The sequence below is a fragment of the Amblyomma americanum genome, chromosome 2 (genome assembly GCF_052857255.1).
Source record: "Amblyomma americanum isolate KBUSLIRL-KWMA chromosome 2, ASM5285725v1, whole genome shotgun sequence".
Lineage (NCBI taxonomy): Eukaryota > Metazoa > Arthropoda > Arachnida > Ixodida > Ixodidae > Amblyomma > Amblyomma americanum.
In genome coordinates this window covers 86,316,124-86,340,481 of record NC_135498.1, presented here as the reverse complement: position 1 = coordinate 86,340,481, position 24,358 = coordinate 86,316,124, and the positions used below count along the sequence as shown (strand labels likewise).

At 46.0% G+C, this 24,358-nt stretch overlaps 1 protein-coding gene across 1 annotated transcript in view; it reads left to right on the top strand.

Annotated features, from left to right (window-relative positions):
• LOC144119855 (sodium-coupled monocarboxylate transporter 1-like) overlaps window positions 1-24,358 on the top strand; it is a 55,869-nt gene that overhangs the window by 10,094 nt on the left and 21,417 nt on the right. The window contains exons 2-8 of the mRNA XM_077652378.1: window positions 1,701-1,961; window positions 3,452-3,517; window positions 9,946-9,997; window positions 14,228-14,295; window positions 16,103-16,260; window positions 20,891-21,031; window positions 21,099-21,228. Coding sequence (XP_077508504.1) covers window positions 1,701-1,961; window positions 3,452-3,517; window positions 9,946-9,997; window positions 14,228-14,295; window positions 16,103-16,260; window positions 20,891-21,031; window positions 21,099-21,228 — 876 coding nt within the window. The remainder of the gene's footprint in view (window positions 1-1,700; window positions 1,962-3,451; window positions 3,518-9,945; window positions 9,998-14,227; window positions 14,296-16,102; window positions 16,261-20,890; window positions 21,032-21,098; window positions 21,229-24,358) is intronic.

Genomic DNA, 24,358 nt, shown 5'->3' with positions numbered 1-24,358 from the left:
AGCTGCCGGAACACCGAATGAAGTTCATTTTTGGCCAGTGCACAAGAATGCAGAGAGTATAGAAAACTCCGTATACAAGGCATAACACGTCGGGATACGATTCCAGCCCACGGGTACTTCGCGTTTGTATCCGTGCCAGAACGGGATCCTTAGCATAAACACGTCACGCGTTCACATGCTGTATTAGTGCGCAGAACACACGTAGTCTTAAAGCGTCATAGCCACTGTGGCTGGATTGCGCACCGGTATTCTTATTTCCTTAGTGTAGATAACGCTGCAGCAGTTTCATGACTCTGGTCGACCATTGAAGTTCATGACCGCTGTTAGCACCCTAACAGGCCGCATTCTTGTATGCTACAGTCGCAGTAAAGAAAGATCAGCACACTGACGTCACCGGAGTGGTGAAAATCGCATCGTGCGGCTGGCTATGCGCCGTGCTTTAAGAACACACCTGGCACATTTGTTATCGGCGAGTTCTTAACCGCAGCGCCCAACGCGGCTATCTGCTGGTCCCATGGCACGTCACTAGCGCTAATAATTTTTACTCACTTTTTCACACACCAGGATTTCATAAATACTGTATTGAGCAGAAACGACGACATACAAAAAGGCACAAAATCTTAGTGGCACTTGGTGTTCAGAAAGAAGTCAGCCAAGCTGACAAAAAAAATTTAGTAGGGTGTGGCGCACCATGAAAACTGTCACAAAACATCTGCTTTCTACTAATTTGTGTATTCTATAACCAGAAGCAGATACAGATTTCAAAAGCGATGGTAGGCTTCGAAAGAACTAATTGCATGATTACTACAATTTTGATAATAACAGAAACTAATTCGAGAATTGGTCGCATCTCCACTCAACACATCTACAAAATGTGAGCAAAAAATCTGGAAGCCTTGAGAAAACAAGCTTAGCGTTCCTTCTGCAGCACAGCTGCTCATCTCGAGGTCGTCATAGCCTTCTGCAAATCCAGGAGTGTTTTGGCTACTTTACAGTGCAGGTACTTAGTTACTTAGGTGCATAGGGCAGGTAGCGACGGCTGATCCGGATCATGAGAGGGAAATAACTAGAACAATCAGAATGGAATGGAGAGCATATGGCAGATTCTCTCAGATCATGAATGGCAAGTTCACCAATATCCCTCAAGAGAGAAGTGTACAACAGCTGTATCTTGCCAGTACTCACCTACGGGGGAGAAACGTGGAGACTAATGCAAAGGGTTAAGTTTAAGTTAAGAAGAACGCAGGGAGCCATGGAAAGCAAAAGGATGTATGTAACGTTAAGAGATCGGAAGCGGGCAGTGTGGGTGAGGAAACAACGCGGATTAATTACATCCTAGTCAAAATCAAGAGGTATAAATGGGCTTGGGCAGGACATTTGATGCGACGGCAAGATAAGCTCTGGTCTTTAAGAGTAACGAAGCGGATTCGAAGAGAAGGCATGCGTAGCACGTGGCTTCAGAACGTTAGGTGGGCGGATGAGGTTAAGAAGTTCGGAGGCATAGGGTGGGCAAAGCTGACAAACGACCGGGTTAATTGGAGAGATGTGGGAGAGGCATTTGCCCTGCAGTGGGTGTAGTCAGGCTCATGATGATGATTATGAAGATGATGACGAGAGTGCATTATATATAAGTGTATGTTTTGAAATTATGTGCTTTTATGCATGAATACAGGAAAGAAAAAACACTGCTTGTTGCGCAGGTGGCCCCTGGCTCAAGTGCTAAAGAAACCGCTGAGTTGGATGCGTTCCTGGGCAGCCGCAGCCTTCCTCCCATGGCCCTGGCTGTCTCCGTAGTAGCGTCCGCAGTCAATGGGATGCACATAGTGCCTACAGTGGGATACTTCTACGCCTACGGGTTTCCCATCTTGTTTATGAATGCATGGAATGTAGCGGCGGCAATATTTTCTACATTCACGTTGGTGCCTCTTTTCTACCGCCTGCGCATTTCGACTGTCTTCCAGGTAAAAAATAGTAGCGAAGGTACGAGGAGATATTGATGCTGATCTCTGAGACATGTGTCTAGAGTACTTATTCGTGATGATGTGGGAGTAAATATTTTATGCATACAAAAAAATCGCTTTCCAACTTTCGCATACCAGAGCTAAAGACTTCATAAATAAATGTGCACGGTGACCCACAGGTTGCCTCTTTAGAGATTGTTCTTCGTGCGTAGAGCGTAGAGAATATCTGTTTAGATAAGGAAGACTACTGCATATTGCTTGAATAAAAGAAAAAAGTAGAATAACGGCTTATGCAATCGTGATAGCAAAAAAAAAGTTGCCTTGCAGTCACCGTCTTTCCCTAATAAATATGAATGCTTAGTAATAATAATAATAATAATAATTGGTTTTTGGGGAAAGGAAATGGCGCAGTATCTGTCTCAAATATCTTTGGACACCTGAACCATGCTTAGTAACTGGAGGAATAGATTTAAATTTTCATCACGGACAGTATAAACATATCTGATGCATAGACAGGTGGCACACAATTGAAACGGCTTTTTCGGGACCAGATCTATGTCATGTGTGGAAGGAGCTAACGTATCCCACTGAAGCACGTATCTAGAGTGTGAACAAAAATTATCTTTGGCTGAAATAAGGACTTGCGCAAAAAATTGCCCTCTGTGGAAACCGTAATGTAGAGAACGTGCATATACCACTGTGTATATGCGAGGGCCGATCTAAATGTCTTAATCATCTCGTACTCATAAGTCCTAAATCTTAATCTTAAATCTCTAAATGAAAAATTAATCTTCAGAATAGAGCACGCAACTGATATTCTTCTGAACCGGTTTTCCATCACCATGAACCTTCTTAGTAGGATTTATACATACTGAAGCGGAACGAATTCTATGATGCCGTAACAAAGAGGTCATCCGGAAGCAGGGACTACGGAATAATAATTTGTGCCGTTTAAATAAAAAGGCGATATCCCACGAAATTGTCGCAAGAAAATTCACATTTGTCACTTTCCCCATTGCGGAATCGTCGATGTACTATTCATGGCTGTGTTCTATGGCCGTGTTCCATAGCCAGTTTTTTTTTTTTTACATGTAACAAAATATCAGTAGCTCTGCACAGCTCTCACATGCGCTGTGGACAACCACATTTCTGACCAATGTTCTTTCCCGCGGTAGAATAGCAAGCCGTTCGAAAACCTTTTTAGCATTAGTGCAATGCACCAACGAAAACTAGAATTTCCGGCTCTTAAATCCGGCCAACTCTGTTGTACTCTGTAACAGCGGGCAGGTATATTCACCAAGTTTTACATAGCGCAGCTTATATTCCTGCCGCTCCTGCTGCGTTCCTGGGCGCGGAATGTTTTCTTCCGTGCGTCCTGTAGTGTGATTTTGTTGTCAATGCGAGAAACGGGCCGTACTCACTAATGCAGCGCAGCAATCAAAGCAGCTTTTGACTCGCATTTCGTGCATGTGTCTTCCGGTTAATTTCAGTACCTCCGCCTCCGCTTTGACAACAAGGTCGGCATTACAGCTTGCGTCATCTACTTTATCCTCACGGTAAGTTTTCAAAATCTTTGGGGACTGGCGTCATTTAATGATAACCGCCACAACCTTCTGTTGAGCTGTGATTGCTTGGAACTTACTTTAATGCAAGCACAATTATTTCGTCGTTTAGGTGTACACTCAAGATGATCCCCAGCTCGATAACTCTTGTTCATTATCAAAGGGCGTTCAAAAGGTTAACGACAGTAAGCTGCTTCGTTGGTTGAGTGACGAACTCTTCTCTGCTGCGCTGACGCGGGCAGTGGCAGTTGATTTTTATTGATATAAAAGCATTACAAGCAAAATTAGTGGAAATTCCATCGGTGACCGGCGTTTTTTTTTTGTTGAGGCTGAGATGGTTTCAAAAATATTTCGTCATCATGCCGTCTCAGAGCGCGGCGCGTGCGTTTATATTGACGTCACGGCACCGAATCGGCGCGAAGGCGATCCCACTCCGCCTCAGGATCGTGGGAGGGGCCAACAGGTTATGAGGAGAAACAGCGCACGCGTAGTGACGTCGTTTGACGGATCCCCCGAGTCGGAGCCAAGATGGAATCGACCGCGTGCAATGCACTTTCTCGCCGCAGCCTGTCATCTATGCAGCACGCTTGGTCCAGGAGGACCGTTGCTGTGGCTCGCCCCAGAGGCGACGCTATGTCATCCTGCAGCACGCTTGGCCTTTCCTAGAGACACTGCACGCAACTCGAGCTTCCGAACTTGTGCAGGTCTAAGTGGACAACAGTCCACGCAGACGTATTAACTTGCAGAAAAAGCTTTATCGAAAAATAAAACTTGGCCGCACAGGAATTTACAGGACGCTTGCGACTATGTAACGCGAGATTCAGTGATAGCAGTGTAGGCACTTACTTTTGGCAGGCGGCTGTTTCAAACAGAGCCACCCATAGGCTTATGCAACCCAGGCTGACCGTGACATAACGTGATATAAGACGACGAGACACAAACAGACGCACACCGTTAATAAAGACCTTGACACATCCTACGTGGTGTCATGGGGATGATAACCACACCCGGGTTACCATGGTAACCATGGATGGTAACCATGGTAGCGCACCCACCGGTTACGCTGAGGCGGCTGCGACGCGCAAGCCAGGGACGGGCGCCTAACAGCTATCGCTGTAAAACCAACGCTTTCGCATTCCCTTCACATAAACGCTCTGAAGTGTCTGCCGAATCTTTCAACCCTCAACATACTTCCCTTTCCATGTCAGCTACGAAGGACGGCGGTTTCAATTGGCACCTACTCGATCCCCCCTCCCCCGTGAAGGCGTTGAGGCGGTTTCGGATGCCGTTCTGCATCCAGCAACAACATCAGCGCTTCGGATTTGTTCAGCCGAGACCTATCCAGTTGGCTTGCGAAGCCCTATAGCCAGGAACAACTCAAGAACGAAGCCAAAGGCGCCCCTCAAAGGAACCCCTCCAGCCAAAGGTACAGACAGATTTTCATGAGGTCGCCGTTAATCCGTCTAAGCCATAGTTTTTTCACATTCTTCTGCCGCCTCCTACGATTTCACGCTAGCAGGTAAGAGGGGATCGGACGACACCACTCGCTGGAGGGCGCCTTTGAAGGGCAGCTGCCGTTTCGTTGTTCAGTTGTATCACACAATAGAAGAACTGACGGCATACTCTCCGCAACCTTGTGAGTGGGCTGCAGCCCACAATGCCCGATACAACGGTGTTTGGATATCTAGACGGGCTGCTACTGTGCGCATGCGAACCTGACATTGAAAAGGCTGGTGAAAATTTAAAAAAAATGAACATTTTCTCATGACGCAGCATCTCCCTATCAGTACGAGTACGAACCGAACAGCCGAGGTGCGTTGGTTTCCGATTCCGCAGAGCTCGGCTCCTCGCGAGAACACTGGGGCTAGGTGAATCCAGCCTGTGTTCTGCGGAACCTGTCTCTAGTCAGAACGAAGGGCCAGCTAGCCCTGAAAGTATGGAAAATGAAAAGAAATGAATACTGAGTTACGGCTGGTAAGCCCGCCGAAAATATCACGTGCATCCTGCTGTATGAAGCAAAAGATACCCTTATCACCCTAGTCACGCAACACTCTAGAAAACAAGTCTTTCGCCATTGTTTTAGTGCTCCCCCTTCCCACGGAGGAGCAGCAAGTTCTATCTGGGTCCTCTCTCCTGGCTGCGGGTTGTTAGAGTAGCACTTTCGGTGTTTTTTTTATCTGCACCTTCCTCTGTAGAAAATGCCAATCGCGACCTCTCGGACCACAATTTTTGCATAAAATTAGGATTCAACCGGCGGTAAAGCAGAGGTATGAACAGGCTATTTATCTTGTTCATTTATCACAACTCGACTTACAATCTGGACTTTACATCTGAACTGAGGGGGTGCGTCGGTGTATTGAATCCTTCCACGATGTGGCCATGGTCTCTCTCCCTCGCCATGCAGAAGCGAACTGTCAGATATGGCTACCCTCAAAAGAAAATATTTGACAGAAGTCTGTCTGGTTGAGAAAATTAATTTAGTAGAAAGATGACTGACTCCAACCAGGTTAATTTTTTGAAAAATACGACGTTTCGGGACCGGCTCGATCCCTTCTACACGGTGTGACTAGCCAAGCTGCGCCTCGCCCGTAGTCACACCGTGAAGAAGGGGCCGAGCCGGTCGCGAAACGTCGTGTTCTTCAAAAAAATTAACCTGGTTGGCGTCAGTCATCTTTCTACTAAATATGGCTATTCTGTTTTGTTCGTTTGAAAGATCGAATTTATGGATGTGTTTGACAATGACCCAAAGTCATGTTTCAGTCATTTAGGAGGTAGCAGCGACCTCCTGTGCACATCTACGGTGCAGTTGCGCCATTAAGTCCGGTGTCTCGGAGGAGATGTACTTGGGCCCATAGCCAGTTTGGGTGCATGGAATCCGGCCAGGGCGAAAATTTCGAAAGTATTTTAAAAACAGCCCACGCAGTCTCCCTCCTGCACGCACTAGCCAGTGCCTCCTAGCTACCGACTACGTGGTTCCGGCAATTAGAAATTCGGTTCCTCGCGGAGGTCCTTTCAGCTGGGCTATAAATGATTACCTCGGGCAAGTAGCTCACCTCGAGGAATTCTCGTTCTCGAGTCACTCCACTTAATTTATAATTGTGAATAAATCGCGATACTTTAGTGGCACGGGAGAGGCCACGCTGGATAATGAGTGCTCGGCTTATAAGCCATGGGATAATAAACCAGTTTTCTCCTTCGATTCGGCCCACTCCAAGTTGGTTAAAAGAAACGTAGTTGAATCCATTTTCAGAAGCGCGCTCACAAAGTATTGTGTTCACAAAGCAGAAGCCAGTATTGCAGTCCAAACGAGAAGATTACAAAAAGCAAGCTACCTTCCTCAGTTTTTAGCTTCAGTCGCAGAAGCTGTGCTCAAAAAATCGAAAGAACAACACAGTTCTGCCTCTTCGGCTGATAAGTCCAGAAAAGAGAAATTAGCAGTTATGCCCTGCTTGCATCACATTAGCCATGATATGAAGAAAAAAGATTGGAGACCGAAAGCGGGCAGAGCGGATGAGGGAAAAGCGCGGTTTAATGATATCCAAGTAATGAAGAGGAAGAAATGGCCTTGGGCACGGCATGTATTGTAAAGGAAAGATAACCGCTGGTCTGAAGGGTAGCGGAGTGGATTACAAGAGGAGGCAAGAGTACGAGAGGGCTGCAGAAAGTTAGGTGGGCGGATTAGATTAAACAATATGCGAGGGTACGGTAGCTGCTGTTGGCACAGAAGAGGGTTAATTAGAGAGATATGGGAGATGCCTTTGCGCTACAGTAGGCGTATTGAGGCGAATGATGATGATGTTTACCGGCTCAAAGCGATTCAGACTATGACAGACGCCGTAGTAAAAAGCGTCGGAAATTTAGACCACTTGTGGTTCTTTAACGTGCACTGGCATCGCACAGCACACAGGCATCTCGAATTTCGCCACCTTAGAAATGCGACTGTCTAGGCCGCAGATGAACCCGCGTATCTCAGGTCAGCAGCCCAGCGCCGTAAGCACTGAACCACCACAGAGGCCTCTTCATCTGTCTGCCATTTGCTTTGTTCTGTTCTGTGTTTGCAGCCCTTCATTTCCAAGAATACTGGTCAAGGTTTTGCTGACGCCTTCTACATATGGAATGTAAAAGGCGCCAGAAAAACCTTGGCCCGCATTCTCCGCAATGGGTGCAAACAAACGCCTCCTCCCCTGCTCTGCCCTGCTTCTCTTTATTTTTTGATAGCGTTATTTATTGCCTCCAGGCATAAGAGGAGTTTGGAAGAAAAGGGAACGAAAAGAAAAAAAGTGGGTAGGTGTTAAATGAAGAAAAGGTGGGACGATCTAATGAAGGCGAGGAGGGAGTGATGATGCGGCCCCTACGTCCAAGCAATATGTGAGGATGGGTTGTCCGGCTAGAGACCCGCTGCTGCCAGATGGCGAATTCTGGTTGGCTTCAGCGCCGGGCAAACCCGCAACAAGTGGTGAATGTCAGTCTCAGTGTCTTGCGAGTATCAGACTGGACACCCTAGGCGGGGATATAAGTGGCGAAATTGAGGACACGTCGGAGTAACGGCAGGAATGAGGGCAACCCCGACCCGGATCCTTCGGAGCACAACCTCCTCTGCACGGGTAAGAACGCGGGGGAGGGCTATCGCACATGGAGGGACGAGAGCACCTGTGTGGCGCCGGAGGTGTTCCTTTCTTGTGAGAAGGAGGGTTGCATCACCCATGCTGAGGAATTGATGCATTGATGTAGGCAGGGTCGCCAAGCGGGTTCCAGAATCTGCAGAACTTTGTGAACTCAGCAGGCCAAGTGGGACCCACTCAATTCGATTGGCTTGCGGGATGCCAACCGCCAGGCGATGCATATTCTGGCAGATTTTTGGGCTGCGGCTGACGCGTCGGAGTAGACGAGTTGCTTGAAGGACGTCAGTGGGGATGATAATGTTGGCTGTAGGGAGCAAGGTAACTGCAACTACAGAGCGAAGCGCTTCTTGAACAGCAACCAGTTCAGCACAGAAGGAAGAAGTGGAAAAGAAGCAACGCGTTCGCTCGTACTTGAACATTTGGAAACATTGTGCCCGCCATCTTCAAATTTTCATGGATGGTTCTGTGGACAAGGCCAAACAAGCTAGCGCAGCGGCTTTCTACATTCTTTGTTTGGACTGTAAGTGGTCTGCACGCTTTACTGCTGTCGTATCCTCCACAACGGCTGCAAGTGTTGCTATTGAGGCGGCTTTAAGGAAGTTAGGGTCTTGTTCGGCTCAACATGTTGTCATCCTAAATGATCCAAACCTGCCCTTCAGAGGTTAGAGTGCGGATTCCCTACTGACGCCTTGTCTATAAGCTCTCTGCGTTTGGTGCAGAATCTGCACAGCAAAGGCTTTACTCTATATTTTTAATGGATGCCCTCTCACATAGGAGTCAACGGTAATGAGGTGGCAGACAATATCGCCCGTAAAGCTCTTTCAAGGATTTCATCAAAAAAAGTATCTCAAGATGAAAAAATTCTCTACAGGAAAACGGTGCTTGATCATTTCAGTACCCTGTGGAATGCGCCCCACAAACCATGCGTGACCAAGGGACTGAGAAGATTCCAGGCGACCCTACTACACCGAATTCGCACGGCCTCTGCTCGCACTCCTGCATGGATACATAAGACGGGCGTAGCATCGTCTCCACTCTGTTTTTATGTGGTGTGCGCGGGGATATCGAACATTATATTATGTACTTCCCGGAGTATAACGCGAAAAGGTATGTGATGTACGCTTCCTTCAAGAAGACAGGAACCCGTTACAGTACAGTTCAGGACATTGTCTACCCGAGTGGAAACCAGACATGCAGAATGGAGGCTGCACGACTTCTATTAACATTTCTGCAGGACACGGATCTTGTTTCTAAATGGTGACAGCAGGAACGTTCTATGGCCTACTTTTATTGAATGTGTGCGTAGATGGTGTCATGCGGAGTGGACTACGTTATACTGTGAGTGAATGTGTGTATGGATTGTGGCACTACATAGGCCTATGTTCGACTTTGACTGAATATGTGCATAGATGATGACTTCTGGAGTGGACTGTGATGTGAACTGTGTGGATTGATTGTGTGCATAGATGGTGACTGCGTTAGAGATTGTGTGCTATTATAAGTGACTGTGCGCATAACGGGGTAGATGCGACAGGCTTTAGGACATTGTTAATATAAAAGGGACGCTACGGTGGAGCAATTGCCGGTAGATAAAGCAAGGCTAACCCCACCTGTAGCATTCAACACCTCAACTCAACTCAACAACGTAGGTGGGGAAGCATTATTCCGCTTGATTTTCAAAGTTTCCTGTTGAGAGCATATGTTTTTTGTATTTCTTGGTATTTATTTGATTTTGTGTAATAACGATGTTACCTTGAGGTCTCTTTCTGCTTGTTCGACATTTTAAAGTTTTTTTTTCAGCAAACTCTTGGGGCGGTTGGAATCTTCAGCGCTGCTGTTGCAGTTTCAACAAGTATGTGTCTCTGATATTCTGCTGAAATGGTATTTCAGGCGTACATTCCGAAGCGCAATCCTTGTTGTATGATCAATACGAAAGACTCAGTGCAATTACTTTGTTGTGGTTTTGTGCATTTAATGGCGCTAAATGCATCCAAAAGATTATCTTGAATGTGTGGTGCAGATAACTGCCCCTAACAAGCAACAGCCGCTAACCACACATATTTCTGAATTAGCACATTTCCTCAACTCGGTCCAAAAAATTGGCAGTGGCTTAGCTCGGCTATGACAGGATATACGTAGCGAAAGCTAACGTTATTCTTGATTGCAAGTCCAGGTTAGTCTGGTTGTGTGGCTAGTTGTTGTCGCGTGGTTCGTCACGCGGTTGGTCACGTGCACAGTCACGTGGTTGGTCACGTGGTGCGGTGCGAGCAGGCGAAACTGCGAGTTTGTGCCCATTGTAGCTTTCGCTACAAAACAGCGCAGTGACAGAGGATAAGGAAAAAAAAACAGTACCGCCACTGTGTTCATTATCCCCTGCCACTGCGGTGTTTTTTACATCAAAATGTTGCAACTGGATAAACTTTTCGTTTCACTGCGTTTATATCGCTAACTGGCAGCAAAGCCACTCACCTGTTTAATCGGTTTGGCCCGCTCAAAGATTCAAAGACCTGATGCAACAGCACACAAGCACAGGGCTTCACGAGCCGCAGTTCTGCTTTTGGGGTCTCGCCCTAATGACGGCGCAATTTGGCATATATGCATATTACAGCTCTGAGAATAATTTATCGCACCATACCTTCTGTAAACAATTTCTTACCCGTTACTCCACGAACCCTCTTTGTAGTCAGCATACTTATTTTTCTCTATATTGGCGTTACATCCAAAATATCCGCAAAAATTAACGTTTCTCGTCATTCCCACCGCTATATCCCTTTTATTATTGGCATGTAATCAAACGTGGTGAAACCTTTTACTTCACTCCAGCACTTAGAATCGCAGCAGCAGGACTTCTCGCAGCGTATGCCGACGCTGCTTCTAATACCCGTAGACCACAGGCTATGATCATGGTGACCAAAGATTGTCTTCTATTATGTACAGAAAACTTTCTGGAGGTCTTTGAGCAGGTGACAATCACGAAATGTCACGAGGTTGGCAGAAACTGTACCTCGGTGACCCCGCATGTTTTTTTACGGAGCCGACTTGTGCACATTTTTCCATCGGCCAAAAATAGCGAAAATCTCAAGCGTTCCATAAGTAAGCGGTCACAGCTGGCCCTCGAAAGCTGTAATGAAGATAGGATTTGCAAACCACCTTGGAGTGTATTAAATAAATACTCTTAGATATTTCAAACACTTTATTCTTATAATGTTTTTGTTTTAGTATTGAAATCAAATCTAAACTTATTGGGGTATTTATGAAATATTCGAAAAGCGGGCTTTAGGGTATCTTCCGAGTAAGAACATTCGAACAGTAGGAGGATATGTCAGTTGTCAAAGCTAAAGGTATCCAAGCTTCTAAAAAAGACGGATTGGCTGAGCCCAGTTCAGTCAACTGAGTGTTATTGAGAGTCGTGGGGCCGGTATGCAGCCTTTTTGTTCTCCAAAGTTATATAAGTTATAGAGACTACTTTCCAAGCATTTCTTAATGTCGACTTTAGGACTAGCGTTCTGCGCCAAGGTACCATGTGGTTAAGTCACAGCGACCTGGATAGATTCCTGCAACAAATGGCCATAAATTAATGGTTTCGGTATAATTGTACGTGACTCAATCGCTCTTAAGCCAGCGTCCCTCGCTAAAAATTGTAGTCAACGATGTACGCCAACCCGCTCTTCAGTAATTTGAACTTCGACTCAGATTATAACGAATTACAAAGGGATTTTCGTGAGAAGACAGCTATATTACAGACTCACAGAAAAAAAATAATTGCAAGCGCAGTAAATATATTTGTGAGATACTAATTTACTGAGACAGGTATTTACTGCATTTAACGAACCCTATTTTCGCTTATGTTGTATTTTTTTTTCGCTTCTCATTGCGCGTATTCATTTTCGTTTTGAAAAGATTGCTAGAATAATAAAGAGTAATCATTGCTTATGTCACGTCGCTTTGCATAAAAGTTCAAAGCGTGCCATACAATGAAGAGGCAAATGTTGTTTCATGCGGAGACAGGAATTATAATCTCTAAACTGGTGGTACATTTCCAACGTTACGAGAAATTCGAGACAAGACTACAGCTGGTTGTTTCATTTTGCCACCACATGTCGCATGGCAATAATCTAATGACTACATTTTTTTCTGTAAAAAAACTATAGTGTGGTAGCTATATGGTTCAATGAGGGAACCTCTTTAAGTGTGCGGTATAGGGTCAATTCACTTGGCTACAGTGTGATGTATACTTGCCTGTCGACGCATTACTGTAAAGGGAAGGCGAAATGGTTTTTTGAGAATTTGAGGTTTTTAAGAAGTGGAATCCATGAAGCGTCTAGATAAATCTCGCCAAGTAGTTTTGCGCGAGCATTTAAAATTGTGACGTAATCGCCGATTAAATCTGCAGTGATAGGCTTCTCACTGCGTAGGATAACCTCTTGATGACGTCATTGTTGCCGAAACTTTAGATTTCTGCTGCCATCGCCCCCGAGCTGGCGTACGTTTTCCAACACCACCAAGCAATGCTTCGTGGGCTTCAACTTGGGTGGCGTCGGTTTACTTCCTTGAAACATGTTTTTAGCTTCAAATGCAGCGCTGCCTTACATGACGTCATCGTGGCGTCCTCTGCCCGTCGCTGCTCACTGCAGTGAGGCCTGAACGCTGATGTAGCTTTATTCTGCGATTATATCACCATTTGAAATCCCAGCACAAAAATACTTCGCATGCTTTACCTCCAAGGTTCACACATTCTACCCTTTTAATCTAGTTAAATTCTAAAACATCTTCACCTGCCCTTTAAAACAGTGGAGCGTTACATGGCATAACCATGTAGTTGAAGTTTTAGTTGTCGGCAGTTTTCTAATCTCTTTCGACAAACGTCGCATTCAACATTAAATTTCACAGTCTGTGCTCAATTTAAGACTGGAAAAAAGTTTTTGTGCTGTTGTTTCTTCGAAACACATGTTCTTATCATACCAAAAGCCCGAAATTTTGGTCGTTTATTTCGAAGTTTTTTTTTATAAAATTTTGAATTGCTTCGGAACAAACTTTAGGCAAGGGATCGAGACGCCGCTGCTTTTGAAGTGTGCGGGGGATCTCCTTGATCCTAATTGCAATAAGAAAATATAGTTCCTTATTGGCGCAATTAGTTATGTAAAAAAGCGCGACTTCTACCATTGAATCTGCATAGAGCGCAACGCTTAGCGGTACTAACTACCAGCTGTCCCTATGTCCTCATAATGACCGTTCGGTCAAAAGTTTATTTGCACTTCGACTCAGATTAGAACAGATTGTAAGGGATTTTCGTGACAAGTTAGATTACAGACTGAACAATAAAACAGTAAATATACTTGCGGAATACTAATTTGCAGAAACACGTATTTACTGCATTTATCGACACCTACTTTCGTTTCGTTTTTTTTTTGTCGCTTCTAATTGAGCATATCTATAAGAGCAATAAAGAATGTTAGGGCTTTAAAATAGCTAAACCGAGTAGTCATGCGAAAACATGTGTTTAGCCTGGCTGGCTAATGATTTTGCTTTTATAGGTCGTCAGCATGTTTACCGACGATATCGTACTCAGGTAACGCTTTGATCGAGGTTAATCTGATCTGTTCTGTACGCGCAGCAGATGGAAGTGATGAAGACACCGACGTTTGCAAAGCGCAGCGTGAGTGTGGTTGCAGTTTAACACGAGGGGTGATTGGCTGCGGCGCTGTAATAAATACCATGTTGGAAAAAAAAGCGGCGATATAACAGTTCTCTTGCGCAGTGGCCACAGAAGCTGATACGTTTGCACTTAGTCGAAGCCCAGTTGCCGCAATACTGATTCATTTCTGCATGAGCTGTTGCTATGGCAGGTTTTGCCAAGGTCGCCTTCAAGGTCAATCTTCACGCAAACTCGTGAAGTATTGCTTTAACACTAAAATATCCAAATCTACGCACACTTGTCCATAAGCGTGTAGACGTTTCCGTTACAGAAGAGCGGCTTGTCCCTGCAGTTTCGCTCATTGTGTCCGCCAGATTTTGAATTTCTTATCTAACAAATATTCAAATTTCAGACACGTATAAATAAAAACATCAAAAATACTTTCAGTGCTTTCTCTGCCCCTGGTGTACACAAACATTGTTATTGGCCTTGCTGGGACGACGTACACCGCCATGGTGAGTATTTTATCTCACGCTAAACATTTTCGTGCGATACAAGCGTTGACAAGAAACAGAAAAGAAATGTGTTACGACTTCATGCGAAGTGACCTGCACTCACTGTCGCCAAACGTTCTGCTGGAAATCTCACTGCGAATACATTTCCTCCGCACAATCTTGCAAACAACCTTTTCTCACGAACACTCTAAAGCCCCTCGAGCAACTCACGTATTACGCCATGTAACAAAAATATTTTGTAGCACTGCACCCTCATTTTCTTTCCTTCGCATAGTGTTTCATGCAAGTTTCTTCTAAACATATGTAGCTTTTTAAGACTGAAACTCATAGTTAAGTGTGTCTGCTTGTATCCCAAAGGCATTACACCTTATGCATGGTGCATTTGGTGGTGTGAGCATCATATATGCAGGAACAGTAGCGGGACAGTTTTGCCGTTACCGTCGATAGCACTGAGCGTTCTTCCTCCATTAAAATAAAATTGGCATGAGGGAACAGTGTAGACTTGCTCCCAACGAAATAGACTTGACAAAGCTCTATTGGATTTCGAATTCGACGCGTAGCATTAATTCAAATTGTCCTCCCTTTCACTCCTACCAACAATTTATTTGTAGATTTTTATGGTGTGACGTAATGCGCTAGGCCTTTAGACGGTTCTTGATAGTTCAATTACTGCATTACGGCAAGAAAACAGTACACAATGCATATGTACAAGGAAACTTGCGCAAAAGTTCAAGTAGGTTTGACGGCTAAGGTGAATGTATGACAACATAAATGTTTTTTACTTGATAGATTATTCAATATCAACAATTTTATTGAGCCATTACTTCCCGTCGATGGACAAAAAGAATTACAGTATTTTCGACCAAATGTCTAGCTGAGTAAGCCGCTTTGCACTTGGTATGAAAGCTGAAAAAGTAACATGACCTGAAAAGCCCTTCAACATTTGAATTTTCGTTTCACACTTGTGAATTAGTGGTTTCGCTCATCATCACTTTGTTTACTTTCACTGCTCTTTACTACTGCATTTAAACTACTTGTAAACAATTTAAAGTGTGCATACGTGAAACCAAGAGCAAACGTCTACGCTTTCGAACTGAGGTAAAAGGCAAAGTCGCATTAAATAAGCACTCGTATTTTTATTGCACACGCTGCTAGCTTTTCTAGAAAACATTCATCTCCTTGTGCGCAATTGACAGTTTCCTGCTCCATCAAGTTTCCCAGAACGCCCACAAAAGAATATAAAGCAGCCTAGTGGCCAGTATGGTTCGACATCTTAGGAGAACTGATTTGCAAGACTGGGTTTTCAATATTTCTTGAGACTCTTCGCATTTCTATGGGTTAAGGTAGGAGCGCATCGTTTATATATTTTTAAATTATTTATTACTTCATACGCATGCGTGGGACACTGTGGTTTCTAGATTGGGGAAGCAAGTGCTTTCTTTTTTAATTGCTTGCATGCGGACTCAGCTCAGGAAGTGTCTTGTATTGTGTTGGGTTTAATGGCGAATAAGCAATACGACTATCATGTGCCAAGCTCAAGGTATTGCTCTGCAAGCCTGGGGGAAGCTGTGTAAATGGCAGATTTAAAACAAATTAATTATTAAACCGAAGACAGCACGGTATTCTGCTTACCTCTAAAGTAGCTGAGACACGAAGATTGAAGTGTCCTTTACATTTCTGATATTGAAACGTTTCAATTTGAGGTCTCCCTACTTCAGTGCAGCGATCTTAGCTTTCTAAACTTTTATCCTTTCTTATTGAGCCTATTGATCATAGCATTTTCTACTATTTTTTTTTTCTTTTTAAGGGAGGACTCCGCAGCGTGGTGTGGGCGGACTGTATTCAAGCAGCCGTGATGCTTGCGTCGCCCATCACTATCATAGCGAAAGTTCTCTACGACTCGAGTCGGGTGACGCCGCCTCTTCGGCCAATGAGTGACTTTAATGCCACGCAGTATTTTCTCAGGTAAGCACCGGTAACGAACCGGGTTTTCTCAAGAGCGTTATCAACGTAAAACAGTTTGAATGTCAGAAAGTGCCGATATAACACCTTTTGCGATCTCCGTTTTTTGCATTATTTTATTTTCACACTGCAGAAAACTCCGTTCTTGGTAACGCCGAAATTTTTCTCAATGCTTACAAAATAACTCTATGATACTATGACGAAGAAGGCGAAGCTGGCAACGGCATGGGACGGGGCTAGCACTCGCGCTAGGCCAGCCGCCATTAAATCATCTCTTGTCCATCGTTCATCGCGCTTCATTCTTAAGCTGGCCGCCACGTAACATTTGGAGGATGTGACGGGCATTTCCGAACCGTCATTTCCCTGGTCATCGTGTTTCGAAGCACTGTGTCTGCCTCCTTCTGACGGCTGCGGGTTCCTGGTCCGTGTCGCCCAGCGGTGCCCCAGCCATCCAGATCCGAACCGATCTCGCCGTCGCTTCCCCTCCCCGCCTCTTTCCCCCCCCCCCCCCCCGCCCTACTACCTGACACAACGAGCTGCACTCGACGCAAGGCTCCGACTAGAGTCACTAAATAAAGACTTAGAGTACCGGCACTCTTTTCTCCTATTGTTCTGTGTCGCCGCCACGATCATTGGTCAGTTTGCATCACGTGATATTTGTTTACACTGCGACGGTTCATGGCGGCTGCCATTTTGTGGCTTATGCGTTTTCAGTCGGGCAACTGTGGTAGTCCTAGTGATGCGACGCTGCGAGTGCTGCCGGTGACCGACTCAGTGACCAGGGATACCGTGCCTCGCAGCATTTCAGCTGCACAAGAGCATACGAAAATGCCGTTTTGCTGCGTTGTTGGCTGTTTAAACTGGCAGAATGATGGAAAACGCTTCATGCGATTTCCGCTTTCCATGCCGTACGGCTACGCTCCCCGCCGCAGCGCAGTGTGGCTAACAGCGTTGTTTACAAAATTGCCGGGCCAAAGTTAGCGGCGAGGTCGCCGAAGCGGCAATGTGGCAGCAATGATAAACAACAAAATGGTCGCCCCTGCTTACCGCCGTGCTGCAGTGACGGTACTCTAACTCTTTATTTAGTGACTCTAGCTCCGACCTACCGACCCCAGTGACACTAGACGCTGATCACATCTGAAGACACCGTTCCCTTGCCCATGCCGCTCGGCGTGCCCAGGGGCCTCGGACGTCGGCTCCTGGCGACCTGCGACTGAAACGCTACGTGGACCGGGACTCATTCGCTCATCCTTTACATCGTGGTGGCCAGCAGTACACCACCTCGCCATCTCTTTTGTACCGTCATATCAAGCCCATTGCCATTTCGCGTGCATTTTTCTCAGTGTGCCATTCACGATTGGGATGATCGCTCGGTGGCCTCGGCTAACGTGATGAAGACCAAGAAGACGAAGAAGGCAATCGCGCTGAAAGGAGCGCTCGCGCCAGGCCAGCGGCCATTAAATCGTCTCTTGTCCATCGTTCATCGCGCCCCATTCTTCAGCTGACATCCAGATAACAATATCACACCTAATGGAGACGGCCCAAATAGTAGTTGTAATTAATCAGGCAAGCCCGGACAATCTTCGCCATTTTGCTTTTGCTATATCTTCCTTTATATTTTATTCCATCTTGCAGCCTTAAGGTTAAGCTCGGGGACATTACGTAAGATGGAGACAAGAACAGTGGGTAACAACTTATCGATACCAGTTCAACAATAACAAAGACAAAAAACAAGGGAACGACAGAAAAAAAAAATATGTCACAAGAGGAAAGACCGTATCACAGGATAAGATTAATTTGTAAGGCGAAAAACTTCATGTAAAACTCAAGTGACTTGCTGCTCTAGTGCGAAAAATTTCTCGATCTGCGCACGAAGCAATAATGTCAGGCATGGCATTCCATCGGGCTATTGCACCTTAAAACAATCAATAATTCATCACTGATATGCGGCCTTTCTTGGGAGCTAGCGGATGACTGTGGCTTAGGTGAGGGGATTTTCTTGAAGGAAGCTGTAGCAGAGGGTGCCTGGTCATAGGGTGGTAGAAAAAGAAAGTACGGAGGCAGAGGCGTCATACTATGCGACGTGGTTGAAGACTTTGGAGGGAAAGGGCTTGTTTTAGTGCAGTGACGCTAGTATCACGCGAGTACTTTGACATAATAAACCGCGCAGCTCGGTTCTGAACGGCTTATAATTCACTGGTAAAGTATGCGTGTGAAGAGTGTCAGATGAATGAAGAGTTTTCGAGCCTAGGGCGTGCATATGTCTGATAAGCCACTTTGATTTCAGATGGTGTAGTGTTGATTTTAGGCTTGGATTGGTTTATAGGGTTTAACATTCCAAAGGGACTCAGCCTATGAGGGACGCCGTGGTGAATTGCTCCGGAAATTTCGACCACCTGGGGTTCTTTAACGTGACTGACATTGAACAGTACACGGGCCTCTAGAATTTCGCCTCCATCGAAATTCGACCGCCGCGGCCGGAATCGAATCGGTGTTGTATTAAATAATCAATTGTGCGCGAGACACGGGTGCATACTGACTTAATATAAGAAAACTATTACAAGAATGATGTCAGGTGAACACCAGGTATTCTTAAGAGGAAATTCAACTCATGGGAGTTGAATTAATATGGCATGTGCTGTTTATATAGGTTTGTTGACGAAAAAAACGACATGAGTTTTCATTTAGGTTATGCGCATGTTCCATTTTCACACCATGAAGCAATAAGGTCTATATAATTTTTATCGAAATGATGTCTTCAAGGACATAGATAATGTTATAAACGACTCAGTCATCCGCGAAAATTATAAGTTTGGCTAAGTTTGGTTCTTGCAATGGTTGGGAGATCATTTTTGTATCCTAAGAATTCCAGCAATGATATAATTGCGCCCTAAGGGACACATGATGTGACGACTGTGCTTATCCTTCATGTCCACTGCTTACTGAAATTAACATTTTCTTTCTCTTAAGTCAAAACCGAATATTATTTCACTCAGTGTGCCCTAAAGTATGGCGTGAGTTGAATTTTTTGGCAGCCGTATTCATACTCGCATGCCACCAAGTACATTTCACTGTCTTGTGGACGATCTTTTCTTGAGCTCATTATTCTATTATAACACAATATATATGAAATCTGAATAAAATCAACGCATATAATAATGAAAATTGATCTTAATTAAACGTCTTATTGGCGCCTTGACGCGAGATATTTAAACTCTCCAATCTCTCACTTCTTGATTGTGGGCATATGAGCCCTAAAGACGGTACTTCCGGTAAGTTTCTTTTCCTAGCAGCTATTGTCATAATACAGTTGTTGGCTGCATTGAAGCAATTAGCAGTGGTTCTCTAGCAATGGTTCTGTAGTAACAACCGAAGTGAGTATTTAACTATACGAGTAGAAGGTTAACTGCCACATACTTTACTTAGCACCCAATCATATCGGCTCTGAATGATAAAAAAGGTAAATTTGCACGGCGACAAATGCATGAATATTTTTTTATGGGGTGCCTATTACCTCACACTAAGCTGGGGCAAAGCTATCAGCACTGAAGGTGCCAGAGAACAGCGGATTTGTCGAAGTTCGACAACGAATGTATTTTAGCAGCCCGCAAAATGTTTTCGCCTTTCAGCAGCTCTGAGTCAGAATTGTTTCAGCGAAATCTAGCGCTGCGGAAGACAGCAAACACTTAGCGCTAAACTTCAACTTCAGTTAAAAAACGCTATTTAAAGACCGCTACCAATCACAACCACAGACATTAAAAAAAACTGATGCATTGCGCTCGTGTCGCCTTGAGGTCCGTTTGGTTTTTAACTGCTGCGGTTTTCACAGAATTCGGTCTGAGCAATTACCTGTACGGTTCTGTGATATCGTAAATTAAAGTAAACACGAAATCGTTTTGCAATTATGTGAGTAAAATGTTTTACGTCACAGTGTGCTGGACAGAAGACCATGCTGGAGGACGGTGTTTAAAAAAATTATGACTGAGCCCCAATTTTGACCAGGCTAACACCAAAGAAAGCTGAATAATTATTTGGCGCCTCTTCTTAAAATGAAGACGACGGCACGAACCTTTCGCGTACCCTAATCTGTTCTGATCAATGTAATGGTGTAGTCGGAGCCCTATACTCCTCAGGGTTTAGTCATGCAGTGACGAAGAGTCGAGGTCTTGAAAGAGAGTTGTAAACAATCTTGCCACATGACAGGCGCAACATTCCCAGGGCTTGAGGATGTAAAAAGTCACAGAATACATAACCTTACTCACCATTCACAACAGCGCAGCAAACATAGACAACAGAAAAACTAGGCAAGGTAAGTTCTGAAACAAGCGCCTGTTTTGTCTAGTATTCAGTTTGCCCGCGTTTGCTGCACTGTGGTGAATCATAAAAATATACCACTCATCCAACTTTCTTCGCTCATCAATGTATAACCTTAGAGTTTAGTACATGTGGAGTCAGTGCAGCTCGTTATACTCCATAAGAATAAAATATCTAGATACTGCTGCCGCCGTGCCATTTTTATAGCCAGGGCCTAAAGACGATGTGGGGAGAAAGAACGCGCTCTCATGTATGATATTTCAGAGGACATAGGAATAAATGCTTCTGGCCGCCAACCTTCTCTTACTGGGTTTTACAGGGGCGGCTTCGATGTGACCAATGACGATAACACTTGGACAGTCTTGGCAACCTGCGCTCCGTACGCCCTTGTACGTATGGCCTTTGACCAGATGGCAGTGCAAAGGTTCATGGCTGCAAGAACACTAAAGGAAGCAAAATGGTTAGTCGAAGTTGCATTCACTTTCATTGTCAACAACTTTTGGTGAGAACCATTCTGTCCGATTCAGGATTCCGATCGCTGGCTCAGTCTTTCTTTTGTTCTTCTTCGCGGTGGTTGCCGCCGCCGCCCTTGCAATCATCTACTGGTACAGAGACTGTGACCCACTCCTCTACGGTGCCATCACGAGCTACGACCAGGTAAATGGTTTTTTGTCATTATGACCAAAGCTTGGCTCCCAGAAAGATGCGTGGAAAGCAAGAGTGCATAGAACAACAAAGAAATATTTTCGGAAAACAAATGAAGTGTAAATTCAATAGGAAGCTTGATTTGTCAACATCGTTTTCACCACAGGAGAGTTAATGATACTTTAAAAAGAAAAAGATAATCTCTTTGGAAGGTGGCATAAATCTGTGGTGGCGCTTCATCGCCGCGCAGGATGATTTGATCTTATTTTATTCGGTCAATGTTCACTGAAATCATTTTATGAAAAAAGCTGTTGCCCACCTGCCAGTTGCCGCATGTGCCTTAGCCATTTGCCTGCAGCGGGCATCTGTCATTTATTCCACGCGGATAACGACAAACAAATCTCGCGTGCAGTCCTTGTGGAAAGCACATCTTACACATTGCTGACCTGTAACGTAGAAGGAAATGCTTTTCCCTAAGACGTTTTCCCGGCTCTATCATCTCACACCCCCACTGATGGCACCTACGCCATGTCGGCCACCTTTGTGAGTGCAACATTGCGACGTATCGTTTTCAGAAACCCAAGGCCGCTACCGGGTGGCCAACATTAGCTCCCAGGCAGCCAGGTTCGGCAACCTTCACGCCTCGCTACTTGCCGAGGCCGCGGTGGAAAGCCGAAAAATCCTGGAAAATACATCGGCGGTCGATTCGTACGACAAGCTGAAAGCTTAGAAAAGCGAGTTGGCGGGCTAGGTGGTTTTTTCATGGTGAGGGCTTGGTTTAGTTTAACGTCCAAAAGCGACTCAGGCAATGAGGGACACTATAGTGAAGGGCTCCGGAAATTTAGACCACTTGGGGTTCTTTAACATGCGCTGACATGGCACAGTACACGGGCCTCTAGAATTTTGCGTCTATCGAAATTCGACTACCGCGGCCGGGATCAAGCCCGCGCCTTTCGGGTCAGCAGCCGAGCGCTATAACCACTGAGCCACCGCGGAGGCCCCGGGGCAACAGCGTGGTGAGAGAACAGCGCATGGAAGAGACACAAGGAACATTGAAAGACACACATGGACGCTTTGAAAAATACACAGCGCGCCCGTGTGTGTCGGAAAACCCATCGGCAGTGGATTCGTATGACAAGCTGGAAGCAGCCATTCTCGAGCGCACCTTCTCATCCGAAGCCAGCAGCTCTTAACCGCAGAAGAGTTCGGCCACTGGCGTTCATCGCGAACTCTTCGACACATGCCGGCCCTGCTCGGCGACCGGTCAGCCATCTTACACACCAAGGTCCTAAGGCAGCACTACCAGCAGAGACTTCCGCTTACTCAACACATTCTTCTAGCGAAAGCCTCCGAGATGCCTCTTGCGACCTTCGCTGAGCACACGTAACAAATAATGGCTATTGCCGTGCAACACCAGACTACACCAACTGTATAAACTGCTGGCTGCTCAACCCGGCCATACTGTCGGCGCTTATCTTAACGTCATCCGCGACATTTCCTCAAGGACTTGCAGAACTGCGCCAAGACGTGTGCCATCTCCAGGAACTAGTCGCTATCGTCCGGATGGTCTTTTACTCAGCGCGAATCTTGTATCCCGCACTTAGGTGAGCGGCCCTCCACGTCCCGCCCTCGTTAGCGCTGCTCCAATTCACAACCGCTGCCCTGTACTCGTCGCCGCTGCAGGCCTTAAAAACGACCCTGTGGTTAGCAAGAAAATTCAACGCGGGATCCCTCATGAAGACGAGCGGTTCGCTGGACGGTGAAGGCAGCCTTTTCGGCGTCTTCGATTCTGCAAGCGCCCTCCTCTTTTCGGTCACAAAGGTACCGGGGTCAGTGTACTATGCCTCGGCGCCGTCGCTCGTACTCTTCAGCCGCTGTGCCATCTGCAAAATGTGAAGCGTTGACTGAACCCTGTCTACCGAAAAAATATCGCTCACCGTGAATCTCGGTTCGCGCTTGTCATTTCCTGAGGTTTTCTTCAGCCCGAGGTCAGGCATGCCAACTTAGGGGCGGGCCTTCCCTGTCATTTTCACTTCAAAAAGCCGAAAGTCACCGACCATGTCAAGATTACATTTCGACGTTTCGAAACCTGTACTAGTCCCTTGTTCACTGAGCTGGTCGTGATGTGCAGACGCAATCGTCGGGGGATTTTCGAACGCGGTGCATCCACAGTGGTGCGTCGAATAGCGGAGCGCTGCGCGTGCTTGGCCAGTTTTGCGCGTGTGCGCGTGCGAAGGGTGGCGACGGCGACGAAGAGCCCGGCGAGCACGAGGAGCGGAGAGCTGATGTGTCAGAAAACCTTGGTGTAAAGGGACACAGCGCAGCGGAGATCGTGTATTTCAAGCGTGGAGGTGGCAGCCGTCGGATATTGTGTCCGTGCTGCAGTTACCTCCTTTGGATCACTGACGCAATCCTCCTGCGTTTCTTTCAAGCGTTGAGGTGGCAGCCGATGGACTGAGGGTCCGTGCTGCCGAAAGACGCTCTTGGATAGACTGCTTTAAGCCTCCGGCGTTTCGTGACGCCGTCGACGAGACCTGGCTACGTTTTTCCCGTTGCCAAGTTTTTGGGGCTGTTGAAGGGAATTCACCGGCGTCTTCCTGTGTTTCTCTCCGCTCTTACTACCGCCTGGCTCCCTTCCGCCACTTCCGTCGACGCAGCGTCAGCCACGCGTCGCACTACAACCACCTGCGTCCGCCCTGTATGCAAGGCATCCCCGCTTCACCTGGGACACTCAGTAACTGGATAACTCTTCCATTTATTTTGTATTGTTGTACGCGTGTTGACTGCATTTTTCTTGTTTTCGTTTCGTAACGGCTCCTTTCCTTTAATTTATAAATACGGCTTCGTTTTGTTTTGTCTGATCTTCTTGTTGTTTCGTTCGAACCTGGACTCCGTTTACCTTCGGCAGTCGGGTAAAGGCGGAACCGCATGGCGCGATTTCAGGCGCGATTGACGCGCGGATGGTGGGACGCGCGCGTCATTTTGACGCGTGCCCAGTATGATCCGTCACGAAATCGCGCCGCCGCGTGCTCCTACTCGGAGGAGAAAAAAACGCCTCGCGCGGCGCGTCCGGGGCGCGTCCGCCAATCAGATTTCAAGTAAGTCACGTGGTATTTGGTCACGTGGCATTTTTGGTTTTTGG